This window comes from Pan paniscus, chromosome 21, assembly GCF_029289425.2.
Source record: "Pan paniscus chromosome 21, NHGRI_mPanPan1-v2.0_pri, whole genome shotgun sequence".
Lineage (NCBI taxonomy): Eukaryota > Metazoa > Chordata > Mammalia > Primates > Hominidae > Pan > Pan paniscus.
The window spans coordinates 19,378,051-19,392,666 of record NC_073270.2 but is presented as its reverse complement, the minus strand read 5'-3'; the positions used below and the strand labels follow the sequence as shown (position 1 = coordinate 19,392,666).

The 14,616-nt window shown below is 39.1% G+C and overlaps 1 protein-coding gene across 1 annotated transcript; it reads left to right on the top strand.

Annotated features, from left to right (window-relative positions):
* Positions 1-3,371: 3,371 nt before the first annotated feature.
* Positions 3,372-13,221, top strand: RBBP9 (RB binding protein 9, serine hydrolase). The gene is made up of 5 exons (XM_003810612.6): positions 3,372-3,556; positions 4,749-4,791; positions 5,886-5,991; positions 9,462-9,547; positions 9,953-13,221. Exons 1-5 carry the CDS (start codon positions 3,458-3,460, stop codon positions 10,177-10,179), a joined length of 561 nt encoding a protein of 186 aa, XP_003810660.1. The 5' UTR covers positions 3,372-3,457; the 3' UTR covers positions 10,180-13,221.
* The last annotated feature ends 1,395 nt before the right edge of the window (positions 13,222-14,616 follow it).

The window sequence follows — 14,616 nt, the reverse complement described above, 5'->3', positions numbered from 1 at the left end:
AATGTCTCTGCTTGTTTTATGTTGAAATTGTATTCCTTTTTATTTTTTTTTTTGAGACAGAGTCTCACTGTGTCACCCACGCTAGAGTGCAGTGGCATGATCATAGCTCACTGCAGTCTCCCATGCTCGAGTGATCATTCTACCTTAGCCTGCTGAGTAGCTGGGACTACAGGTGTACACCACCATGCCTGGCTAATTTAAAAAATTTTTGAAGACATGGAGTCTTGCCATGTTGCCCAGGCTAGTCTCAAACTCCTGGGCTCAAGCAATCCTCCCGCTTTAGCCTCCCAAAATGCTGGGATTACTATTTTTAAATTTGAAAGAGCTATATTGAGGTATAATTGATGTACCTTAAGCTGCACATATTTAAAATGTACAATTTATTAAGTTTTGACACCCATCACCACAATCGAGATAATAAACATATATATCACCCCCAAAAGTTTCATGCCCCTTTGTTAATGGTGGAGGGTGTCCAGTTTCTTAGCGTCTTGAACAAACAATTAGACAAAACGCACAAAGAAAGGAAGGAATGAAGGGTTTCATTGAAAATGAAAGTACACTCTACATTATGGGAGCAGGCCTGAGCATAAGGGCTCAAAGTCCCCATTATAGAATTTTTGAGCATTTAAATACCCTCTACTTGGGGTACACCCTATGTAAATGAAGAGGATGAAGTAAAGCTACAAAGTCATTTAGTTGGCCTACACCCTGTGGAGGGGATATTTCCTGTCATAACTGAAGTGTGAATCAGCCTTCTGTTCCCTGCCTCCAGACCCTATTTTCCTGGCTCATCTGCCCGCTGAGAGATGTGATCCCCATAAATCTTTATGGGAGGCAGAGGGACTGATGGTCTTTTTTCTGTAACTGCTTCATGCTGGCTTGGGGTGTAGTCCCTACCTACTGGTGATCATGGAGCTCGCCCTGCTCTATCTAGTGGAGGCAGGGTAGTTTCTTGATGGCTAGGGGTGGTGTCTTCACCTGGAACTGGCTGGAACCTTTGTTGCATGATCATCTGAAGCTTGATGGTCTCCAGACGAGAGGAAATTAATTTGGTTAAAAGATTTAATGGGAACTTCAGGGGGTGGATACCTACGCTGTCAGAGATGTTTGTTATAGAGATTTGCAAAAAAAAAAACAAAACCTAGTCTGTTCTAGAATCTATGTTTCCTTAAAGTCTTAGCGCAAGCAACTCCATTTTGGTTTGGTTTGGTTTGTTGGGGTCTAATGCATGAGCTTAGTCCAAAACAATGGCCTCGCAAAATTTTGTGGAAAAAATTCCCCCTTTTAGTTCAGGTTCTCACTTAGGTGAGAGTGTGACCAAAACTTAGGGCCTTAGCGCCACTCTCAGTTACCATCATTTTGGGTTTCGGTCTCAGCACATCATTTATAGGTTTTGGTGTTCTCATGGTTGCACATTTCTTTCAGCTTTTGTCATTCCAGTTGAAGAGAGAACATCTGACGTTCTAGAGATGACCACGTGCAAACATTTAAAAGCTTTGAGAGAATACAGCACACCAGGGAGACTGTTATTATAAATATTGGGAGGATAACACCAAGAGTTTGGGGTATGCTCCTAAACCCAAGGCCCCGATAAACCAAACCTCCTAAAATCAAATAGATCAAAGAATGAGCTAGATAAAGGGTTTACTCACTTAACTAAGCAATTTCTTCGTTAATCCTCTACCACTGAATTTCTTTATTTTTTTCTTTTTTCCTTTCTTTTTTTTTTGAGAGGGAGTCTCGCTCTGTCGCCCAGGTTGGAGTGCAATGGCACAGTCTTGGTTCACTGCAACCTCTGCCTTCTGGGTTCAAGCAATTCTCCTGCCTCAGCTTCCTGAGTAGCTGCGATTACAGGCACCTGCCACCACGCCTAGCTAATTTTTGTATTTTTAGTAGAGACGGGGTTTTGCCATGTTGGCCAGGCTGATCTTGAATTCCTGACCTCAGGTGATCTGCCTGCCTCGGACCCCTAAAGTGCTGGGATTACAGGCGTAAGCCACCGCCCCCAGCCAATGAGGGATACATTTCTAATCATTGCTTCTTTTACTTCAAATCATGGTAAAAGGACCTAACAAATGATGCCTTTCTAGAAGAGTGAAGGCCTCCTGGCAATGTTTTCTTTAACCCATGATGTGGGTTAGAGGAGTGAACCAATGTTTTGTTTTTGACTGATTATGAAGCAACACATGTACCATTAAAGTTTCTTACCTACTTCGGGCCTTCATCTTTTATCTATCAAAGTATAAGTTTATCCATGTATAAGGCTGGCTGCAAACTCCTTCACAAATAAAAGTATACCCCATAAGTGCACGTAACAGACCCCTTTTCCACTTCTATTGTTTGTAGAGGCATAAGGAAGACAAAAAATATTGAAAGATAAGAGTTTCATGGTAGTAGAAGTCTTAATCTGTGAACTGGGGAAAAGCTGTTCACATCAAGGATGCCATTTTCTTCTTGGGAGAAATTTCCCAGGGTAGCTTTACCTCAAAAGTTCCAATGGGTGCACTGTTCCAAAAGTGTGGAGGGACCCTTCTCATTTGCGAGACCATGAACCCAAAGCCCAAGGTCCTGAAGTTTTGTTGTAGTGTGGATGACAAGGACAGTCTTCTCCAATGTTTCCAGAAAATTCAAACCATAAAAAGCTTTCTTTACCGGGGGAAAATACACTGTAGCATAATAATCTACTATTATAACATCAGCCCTCTTGCATGGGAAAGCTTTTATACAACCAGAATGACAAATTGGAATTCAAATAACAATTGAATGAAATCCCCTTACAAAATGTTTAAATGGCCCACCCGGTGACCAAATGTACAAGAAGCTTTGATTGTCTTCCCAGGAATATGGGACTAAGCATTGGTTATAAACTATTTTAAACAATTTCAGTATCAGCTGGTTTAATATGAAAATCTGACGAAGTATTTTCTTGGTATTTAATTAAATTTTTGCTTGTTTTACTTGGGTTAGTAGCTTTATGCAAGGAAATTTCATTCAAAGCAATGAAAAACAACAACCAGGGCTGATACTGACTACTAAAAACTGTTTTAAAATCAGAAGGAAAAATAATATGGATTTCAGGCGTTCCCAGGTTATAAATGGGTTTTCTGCATGTTTGAAACCAAAAACAAACTTTCCTATAGAAATATCAGTAAATCTAGCAAAGAAATAACACACTCCAACCGTGTCATAGCCTGTCTTAAATAAGGGGAAAACATGAGAGCACTAGTAAGAGGCAAGTAAAGGGTGCTTTGCTTTACAATTGATGGAAGCTCGCAGGCTTTGTTCTTGGCTGCCCCACGCAGCCAGTGGAAGGCAGGCCAAGGAGGAAAGAGCCCGGCCTCCCCGGTCCTCGCAACTACAACTCCCAGGATGCCGCGGCGCAGGCTCCCTGCGGGTGCAGGCTGGGCTCAGCTCCGCTGGACCCGCGCTGGGGAACTCTGGCCTCGCTGCACTCATGGCTTCTCCTAGCAAGGCAGTGATTGTTCCCGGGAACGGAGGCGGGGATGTGACCACCCACGGCTGGTATGGCTGGGTGAAAAAGGAGCTGGAGAAGGTAAGCGCCCAACGCCGCTGCTCCGTGAAGTCAGCCTGGAGGGAGGGACGGCGGGAGAGGACTGAGGGCTGAAGTTTGAACAGGCGTCTAATCCCCTCCAGCAAAGCCCTGTGTGTTTTCCTGCCTCTCCCCCGCTGCCTTCTCTTAAAGTCTGAGCTAGTGGTCGAATTTTGACTGGTAAAACTGCCTGGAAGACTTCTCTGAGGGCTCAGCCTTTAGAGTTAAAGGAACCCCTTTGAACTACCGAGGCTGAGCCCCCGAGCCCCGCCCCCCCGTATCTGCTGCTGGTTCAGATTTGGGACTTCCCAGATAATTTTACATGTTCACTGCTCCCCGCTTCAGCTTTTAAAAAATTAAATATGCTATACTTAATATATACAAAGGATATACGTAACATGCGTCTACATTATGAGGCATAATGTAATGAATTACCAAACTAAAATCTGGGACATTGCCTATACATCATCTTCCAAACGACCCGTATGTCTGTCTACCCATTTCAGTCCCGTGCCATCCTGAATTTTTTCATCTGCTTCTCTTTTTAAAATTAAAGTACTTTTCAACCTATGAATATACCTTTTAAACAATAGACTGTTCTATTTGGCTTCTTGGTGAGCTTTATAAAAGTGGCATCTTACTGTAGGCTGACCTGTGCCGTTTGATTTTTATTTTTTAACCCTCTTCTGTAACCGGGCGGTAAGTCGGCTCCCTGGGTTGCTGTCCTCTAGAGCGGGTCTCCAGAATAGATTGCAGCGCTGTGGCTGAAAACCCTGGTCAGAGTTACAACCCCAAAGGTCAGGGCTGGAGCTTCTGAGAGTCTGCTGTCTCCAAATTTCTGTATCACGTTCCTGTGCCACGTTTTACCTACTCCCTGGCACACAGTCTATTTGGCTCCAGGTCAGTCTGTCTAGAACACATTTGTTCATGCCTCTTTATAGATGCAGGCCTGTAGAGGCAAATATGGGTGTACAAATGCAGGTATAGGTCTCTCTATAGAGATCCCAGAGCTGCCTAGATACAGAACTACAGATGGAGTTCATGCGAAAGGATGGTCACTTAACCTACTTCATTTCATAACACAAGTTAATATTGAATTGGTAACGATCATATCAGGTGCCTCATTTCTTATTGGCAAAGTATTAGTTGTAATTAAGCTCTTTATTATAGCTTTTTCTCCCCCCTCATATCATAGATACCTGGTTTCCAGTGTTTGGCTAAAAACATGCCCGACCCAAGTAAGTTTTAAACTTGTTTTTAAACAGCCTCATCTTGTTGGGTTTTGATATTACCATTTTTGTGGTAGAGAACAAGAATATCATAGTGGAGGAACCAAAGATGCCTATATACCTAAGAAAGAATAAGGCAAGCAGCTTGGGGAGGAGGGTGTGAACCAAAAGCCATAGAAAATTCTAGTAAGGATCAGGAAAGCACCTGGGCATGGTAAAATTTAATTTTCAACTTTGCACCAACTTGATTTTTCCCTTCTATATGTCTACAAATATTTTCAGGCAGAATTTGTGGGTATTATACTTGAGGCATAGGTATAAAACTTTACAGCATCTGTTTGAGATCCTAATGTTTAAAAATGTCATATTGCTACTTTTGTTCTGGGTATGCCTATGACTTGTCTCAGGAATCCCCTTTTTGGAAAGAATGAATAAATGTGTGTGAATTTTAGAATGTTGCAAGAGTTTTTTTGCTTTTTTTTTTTGAGATGGAGTCTCGCTCTGTTGCCCAGGCCAGAGTGCTGTGGCGTGATCTCGGCTCACTGCAACCTCTGCCTCCTGGGTTCAAGTGATTCTCCTGTGTCAGCCTCCCAAGTAGCTGGGATTACAGGCATGCGCCATCACGCCTGGCTAATTTTTTTTGTATTTTTAGCAGAGACGGGGTTTCAGCATTTGGGCAGGCTGGTCTCGAACTCCTGACCTCAAATGATCTGTCCACCTCAGCCTCCCAAAGTGTTGGGATTATAGGTGTGAACCACTGCACCTGACCAATAGATTTTCTTTTCAAGTTTGAAAGTTTACATTAAAATTTCAGAGTTATATTTTATTATTTCCTTAGTATTTTCTTACAAGAACATGGTAAACAAAAAAAAAAAAAAAAGAGAGAGAAAAGAAAAACTATTTACCAAAACTGTGGACTTGGGTCTTTCAAGTAGTAATACATAAATCTTTGGCTCTGTTAATACAGTCTGGTCTCCTGCTGTGGTCCTGCAGTTTTAACAGTTGTGAATTGCTGAATAGTTGCCTGTTTGAAAGGTGGGGCAGCGTTGGATTCAGACTACCACTATCAAATGACAGACTTTTTCTTTACCCTGAACCTTAAGTTACAGCACGAGAGAGCATCTGGCTGCCCTTCATGGAGACAGAGCTGCACTGTGATGAGAAGACTATCATCATTGGTCACAGTTCTGGGGCCATCGCGGCCATGAGGTGCGATCTTTGTTAAACTGCTATCCCCTTTGTGGGCTCCAGTCATGCTTGCTTGAGAAATACCTTGCGTATATCTTAAATTTCTGTTGCAGAGGAAACAGTGCTGACCTCTAAAGTGGTAACATAATCTGTCCTAATTCCTTCCTGGTTTTGCTAGTGGATTGAAAAAAAACAAAAAATCTGCTCTTATTGAGATGCAGTGATCCTTTTAAAGCATAAGTGGCTGCAAACCCCAGTGGCTTCCCATCAGTCAGCTCTGATTCTGTCTCTACAGACTCTCCTTCTCTCCTCCCAGCCAGGTTTACTGACCTCATTGCAGTTCCTGGAACATGCCAAGTACATGCACATCTTAGCCTGCTCTCATCCTTCTACCTGGGATACTCTGTCCCTAGACACTGCATGGCTTTCTATTCCCCTTGAAGTGTCTGCTCAAATGTCCCCTTTTGGTGAAGCCTTTTCTAATCACACCATGTGAAACGGCTTCCTCACTCTACTGGCTCCTATCTCTTTTATATCTTATTATCTGCAGCACTTTTTACCATCTGACATCCTGTTTATTTCTTGTCTGTCTCCTGCCAATAGAATGTAGACTCCATGAAGGCAGGGCTTTGTTCACTCTGGCACTGAAACCCCATTGCCTAGAAGAGAGCCTGGCATATGGTAGATTGTGTCTGCAGTGTTACTCACCTGCGAATCCCCAGTCCTTAGGATTCGTGGGCACATCCCTACTGCTCTCATTAGAATATTACATCTCCCCTTTTAGCCTTATAAGGCCTAGTGGGTAGGGACTTAGCTGGCTGAATAAGCTAAGTTTAGCCTATAAGCGTTGAGTTTCTTTCATATTTGCTAGGCAAAATGACAAAGGATAATAGTTTTTATTTGTCCCAAGCAGTCACTTAGGCTGTCACATGAATTGCATATCAGGGAATCTTGCCAAATTTCATAATCTTTCAGCCACACTGATTAAAGTTACAAGAGTATTTCAGGATGGAGCTACAAAATTATGGTACACTCCTAGTGTAAGGATGTTATATGCTGCCAGGGGTTGTCTGGAAAAGGAAGAGCTCCTTGTATTATTGAATTCTGGTCCAACTCAAGGCCAACTGCATTTTTCTCAAGCCATTGATTAGTAAAGGTGTGCCTGCTTTTAAAGATCCTTGAACTCACTGCAGGATTCTTAGCAACCTTCTAAGAATTGACTTCTAAAGTTAAGGGAGGCAAGGAGAAAAATGGATGCCAAAACAATTGGGTTAAGGTTGTAGAATTTCCTATTGACAAAATCATAGAGGACTACCCTACAGATGACTCCAATCATGAAAGGGAAATCGTGCCTTTCCAATGGAGAAATCAGGTGGATATCACTTTAAGCAAATGATCAAACTTAATCTCACCAATAATAGACTGGCATCATGTGGCCCCTGATGTGATGGCATGGGAAGGACACAGCATCACCTATGTAGTATCCTTGCCAGAAATGTTTACCTCAGTCTAGTTAGGAGGAAACAGACAATCCTATTTAGAGGATAATGTACAAGACAACTGGCCTAAACTCTTAAACAATGTTAATGTCATTTAAAACAAAAAAATTTTAAAGTGACTGAAGAGCCATGAAAATAAAATGCAATGCATAATCCTTGACTAGATCTAGGATTGCAGAATGTTTTAAAGGACATTTTTGGTACAGTTGGGGAAAAATGAATACAGATAATATTGCTGTATCAATGTGAAATTTAATGGGTGTAATAGTGGTACCATGGTTAAGGGAGTGGCCTTCTCAGGAGATACATGCTAAAGTACGGGTGAAATGTGACAAAATTAATGAATCTAGGTGCTTGTTCTTTTTTTTTTTTTTTTTGAGACAGAGCCTCCCTCTGTTGCCCGGGCTGGAGTGCAGTGGCACAATATCGGCTCACTGCAACCTCTGCCTCCCAGGTTCAAGCAATTCTCCTGTCTTAGCCTCCCGAGTAGCTGAGACTACAGGCGCCTGCCACCACACCTGGTTAATTTTTGTATTTTTAGTAGAGACGGGGCTTCACCATATTGGTCAGGCTGGTCTTGAACTCCTGACCTCAGGTGATCTGCCTGCCTTGGCCTCACAAAGTGCTGGGATTACAGGTGTGAGCCACCGTGCCCGGCCTAGGTGCTTGTTCTTTCAACGTTTCTGTAGGTTTGATATTTTTCAAAATAAATTGGGAAAAAAGTTTAGGCCCAAGAACAAAATACCAACCCTAACTCTTTCTTGGCACAAAGACCCCTTGAAATTATTACTACTATGTGTCTTTCCTTATCCCAGTCTTTGCTGAGGGAGACTGCTCTCTGCAAATATAACTGTGGTTTTTGCCAGTAAAGGAGACTCACTCTACTGGCTCCTATCCTCTTTATGTCTTATTATCTGTAGTACTTTTCACCTAGATCTAGTCAATCCTAGATCTAGTCAAGGATTATGCATTGCATCTGACCTCCTGTTTATTTCTTGTCTGTCTCCTGCTTACTTTTAATGGCAAAAACTGCAATTACTTTTGTACCAACCTAATAGTTAGCTGGGTGTCTACTTGCCAGGTACTGTAATGGGCACCAGGAACACAAAGATCAACAGGACTCATGTCTGCCCTTAAGGAGCTGACAATTTATTGAGAGAAATGTATATAAGACAACACAAATGAATAATATAAGGCAATGTGGAGTGTGTGGTAACAAAGGTACATTTCTGGTATTATACAGTGTTTCTTAAAATACAGTTCACAGACCACTTGCATTAGAGTCATCTGGGTTGAAGGAGGGATCACGCCTTAAAATGCAGATTCTAGGCCTTAATGCCAACTTTCTGAATCAGAGACTCTGGGTCTGAGCCTGAGAATCTGCATGTTCACCAACCAAGTGACACTGATGCATACTAAACGTGGATGGATTACACATTTTTTGTTTATTGGGAAAGGTTCGCACAAGTTTCAACTACCTTGAAAAATGGGTAGTGGCTGGGCATGGTGGCTCACGCCTGTAATCCCAGCACTTTAGGAGGCCGGGGTGAGTGGATTATTTGAGGTCAGGAGTTCAAGACCAGCCTGGCCAACATGGTGAAACCCCGTCTCTACTAAAAATACAAAATTAGCTGGGCGTGGTGGTGCATGCCTGTTATCCCAGCTACTTAGGAGGCTAAAACAGGAGAATTGTTTGAACCCAGGAGGTGGAGGTTGCAGTGAGCCAAGATTGTGCCACTGCACTCCAGCCTGGGTGACAGAGCGAGACTCTGTCTCAAAAAAAAAAAAAAAAGAAAAATGAGTAGAAGCTCATCCAGTAGCCAGGGTTGGGCTTATAGTTCTGCAGTTTCCTTGCCATTTTTCACATCAACCTCAACAGCAGGTAGCACGTGCTTTCTGTAGGCTACCTCAAATGAGTTTTTAAGTAGTTTATTGACTTTGGTGATCAGAGGTAACATTATATATTAGCTGACATCATTTTTCTTTCTCCAGGTATGCAGAAACACATCGAGTATATGCTATTGTATTAGTGTCTGCGTACACATCAGACTTGGGGGATGAAAATGAGCGTGCAAGTGGTAAGTCCAAAGGTAGAAATCTGAGCAAAGCCCTTCTCTAGACATGGGGCTGTCTGTTCAGGTTGTAAAAACAGTGCTGTCTTTCAGATAGGCTAAAAAATTCTAATAGCATATGAGAAAGATTTACCAACTATCTTTGGATATAAGTTTGCACTTTGATTTCTTCCCAAGCTGTAAGTCTACAATTGAACCCTAGAGGCCTGGTTTTAGTTGAACCATATACCACCTCTTCACGAGTAACTGTGGTATCAAGCCCTACAGATTTGAAAAAAAAAAGAAGTGCTTCTAACTCACACGGAGGTTCTGCTCCTTTGTGTCTCTATGTGGGTCACCAATAGGTATTTTAGAATATCTAGAAGGGAGATTATCCATGGGCACTGAAAGATCATTTTTTTTTCCCCATAGGATACTTTACCCGCCCCTGGCAGTGGGAGAAGATCAAGGCCAACTGCCCTTACATTGTGCAGTTTGGCTCTACTGACGACCCGTTCCTTCCCTGGAAGGAACAACAAGAAGTGGCCGATAGGTTGGAAACCAAATTGCACAAATTCACTGACTGTGGCCACTTTCAGAACACAGAGTTTCATGAACTGATTACTGTGGTAAAGTCTTTGCTGAAAGTACCAGCATAGACTGTATGATTTCTGCTATTTTGCATCCCAATATAGGAGTAGAATAATATCTACTATCAGCTGATTACTAGACACATAGAACATCCAGTTAAGTTCCATAAGTGCCTGAAAAACAAACACAAGTTTCAACATTCAATGTAAGTTACAAATAGCATTTCCATTTTCCATAGACTCTAAAACTCCCCAAATTGCTATGAGCTACCACAGTATTTTCCTCATTTGATAAGAAACATAAGGACAGCTTAACTACCCTTCTCTATCCGAAGTGAGTCAGAAACAGAACCCAGGTTTCCTGATTCCCACTCCTGAGTAAAATTAAATAAGTTTTATGTATGTTGCAGGTATTGCACACTTTTCCTCTTTGAAATCAAACTTTTCTATTTCATTGGGGAAAGAAAACATGACTGAAAGTCCAGAGTGTTAGCTTAGAGCTCAAAATACTAGCTGCTGTTTCAAGCTGGCCCCGGACATTAAACTCAGACTAGGGCCTTCACCTCTGACACTTGCCCCTAAGTCCTTCAGACATGTTGAGACAGACTGAGACAGGAGTCTTCCGGAGTCAGGCAGGAAGGAGAAGCACAGCAATATACATTCATAATATACGTACAACTGACTAGATTTGTTTGAGACAAGAGTGGTGGGATCAGAGCCATGTGGAGAGCTCATGGCCTGTCTAAATTGTTGCCATGTGGAAATGGGGCAGAGTGTTGCCAATTTTCTGATTTTTTGTGTGGAAAAAAATCTCCAAATTGTAGTTTTTAAATTTGGGGAATGCATATATATATATATATATATATATATATATACACACACACACACACACACAATCCATATATATACACACACACACACAATCCATATAATATACACACACACACACAATCCATATAATATACACACACACACACAAACACACATACAATCCATATACATATGGAGTATGTAAGTTGGCAATAACAGTATACATCAAAAAATTTACAAACACCGCAAGACAAATAAAATCCAAGCCATCCATTTGTGACCACAGTCATAAGCATTCACTTAGCCAGGGGCTTTTAGATAATTATCTGTGAAGTCTGCGAAAAGACTAAGATAACCAAGATGAACATAATGTCAAAGGACGAAATCATGGGGACAATTTGGATTTTGCTCCAAAGACAAGTGTTTTTCAAAAGAACCTTTCCATACTTCGTGTTCTGTTCTGTAGAGTTCAACCTTTTAACTTCCATGGCCCTTAAGATCTCTTTCAAGCACATTCCATTTTCTTCTGATCATACTTCCTCAGAAAACCTTTTTTTGGCTGGGTGTGGTGGCTCATGCCTGTAATCCCAGCACTGTGGGAGGCTGAGGTGGGTGTATTGCTTGAGGCCAGGTGTTTGAGGCCAGCCAGGGCAACATAGCAAGACCCCATCTCTACAAAATATTACAACATTAGCTAGGCATGGTGGTGCACACCTGTAGTCCTAGCTTCTTGGGAGGCTGAGGCAGGATTGCTTGAGCCCAGGAGTTTGAGCCTTCAGTGAGCTATGATCGCGTCACTGTACTCCATCCTGGGTGATGGAGTGAAGAACCTGTCTCTTAAAAAAAAAAAATTTTTTTTTAATTAAAAAAACCCACGCTTTTTCATTTCCCAACATTTTTTGGCTATTATGATCGCTATGTGTTACTTCAAATAATTTCCAGTGAATCCACACTTGATGTTGCAAAGCCTAAGTTTGCTGCAGAAATATAATTTCCTACACTTCATGCCTAAAGGAGATTCAGAGCTATCGCTCAAAACCAAAAGTCTTCGTTTTTAAATGTGCTTAGACAAAAAAATCAGGAAAGGTACCCTAATCGTTCAACAGCAATCATCTTTGGGGAATGGGCATTTTGGTAGGTACAGTGTGGTGGACGTCCTTATTATTATTTTTGAGACAGTGTCTTGCTCTGTCTCCCAGGCTGGAGTTCAGTGGCACAAATCTCAGCTCACTCTAACCTCCGCCTCCTGGGTTCAAGTGATTCTCATCTCAGCCTCCCAAGTAGTGTGAACTAAAGGCATGTGCCACCACGCCTGGCTAATTTTTGTATCTTTAGTAGAGACAGGGTTTCACCATGTTGGCCAGGCTGGTCTCGAACTCCTGGCCTCAAGTGATCCACCCACCTCAGCTGCCCAAAGTGTTGGGATTACAGGCATGAGCCACCATGCCCGGCCCCTTATTTTACTTTATCCTCCTGATTATTTGAATTTGTTACACTAAGCATGTATTTTATAATCAAAAATAATTAAGACTATAATCAAAATTAAGACTATAATTAAGATTATAATCAAAAATAATATTTGACTACTAAAAAGCAAATTATATAAATCAGTTGAATAATAATGTTGTTAAAGAGGCTGTTCAGCACTAATTTGACCAAATCTATAGTCAAAGTTTGATTCTACTTGAATTTTTTGGAAATTTGCTGTTGTGTTACTTATTCTTTGCCTTGTTCTCTGTGAAGTCCTTTCCTAAAAAAAAAACTTATACAATTTAGTTCACAAAACTTTGTTGACCTCTTTCTCTGTAGAAATGAAAACTAAATATATATAATTGAGAAATAATTCTGATACTCTTCATTCCTATAAAAGTAATTAAGATAGACCTATAGGATTGTTGAACTTTGCTGCCAAATATAGTAACCAGTAACCACAGCTAGCTGTAAAATTGAAAATTCAGTTCAGTCAAACTAACCATATTTCAAGTGCTCAACAGCCACTGGTGGCTATTGGTTACCTTACTGACCAGCCAATATAGGCTATTTCCGTCATTATAGAAAGCTCTATTGGACAACATTGGTCTAGGACATATATTTTGTATTTTCCCCTCACCCACCATCCAATAATGAGTAATAGCACAAAGTAAAAGTGACTTAATTTGAAATTACTTCTGTTTGGCTAGTTTGCTTGGCTGATCACCACCAACATCATAGGTCTATAAATCACCCAACTAAGATCAGGGGTGTTTCATGGGAAAATCCACACAAACTATTCATTAAAAACCATAGAGCCATGGACTGTCATTTCTGATTTCTGTTTGAGTCTTTGTGGTCATCATTGAATATACAGGGGCCTCTATACACTCTGGGGAGTATCTATTCTCAGGTGAGCAAAATACCGAATACTGAATGGAAATCAACTGTAAGTATTAGGACTTCATATGCAACTTGAATTTTTGGTGCTGTCCGGAGTGTAGAGCCCCACAATCTGTTTTGGTTACAGTTTATCCCTGTAGGATAAATGATCCATTTAACTATTCATCAGAGGTGCTGTAATTTTAAATTGTCTCTTGTCTCCTTCAGTTAATTTTCAGAATTAAAAACATACTATGGGAAAAAAGCTTGAAGTTTCTCTTTATTGGTGAGGTAAGGAATACTTTTGTTTTAGCCATTGAATGTTAAGCTCTAAAAACCAATCTTTAGCTATAAAGACGTAAGACAAAGTCTATATTTAAAACATATAAGCTGGTTTCTTCTCATTTCTAGCTCTCTTCCAAGTTCATTTTTCTTACTACATAAAACTAGTGCCTTTTTGATAGGCCAAGTCCCAGGAAGGACAGACATTGTTCCCAGATCCTTCATATATATATATATATATATATTTATATTTATATATATTTATATATATATTTATATTTATATATTTATATATATATTTATATATATTTATATATATATTTATATATTTATATATATTTATATATATATTTATATATTTATATATATTTATATATATATTTATATATATTTATATATATATTTTTATATATATTTATATATATATTTATATATATTTATATATATTTTTATATATATTTATATATATATTTATATATATTTATATATATATTTTTATATATATTTATATATATGTATTTATATATATTTATATATATATATTTATATATTTATATATCTTTTTATATATCTTTATATATATATTTATATATCTTTATATATATTTATATATCTTTATATATATATTTATATATCTTTATATATATATTTATATATCTATATATATTTATATATATTTATATATATATTTATATATCTTTATATATATTTATATATATTTATATATATATTTATATATATTTATATATTTATATATATTTATATATATATTTATATATATATTTATATATTTATATATTTATATATATTTATATATTTATATATATTTATATATATTTATATATTTATATATATTTATATATATTTATATATTTATATATATTTATATATATTTATATATATATTTATATATTTTTTTTTATATATTTATATATATTTATATATATATTTTTATATATATTTTTATATATATATATTTTTTACAGTCCAGAGATCTTTTATTAACACTTATTATGCCATGAATTCATACGGAATAAGTTCCAGCAGCTCAGGCTCCTTCCC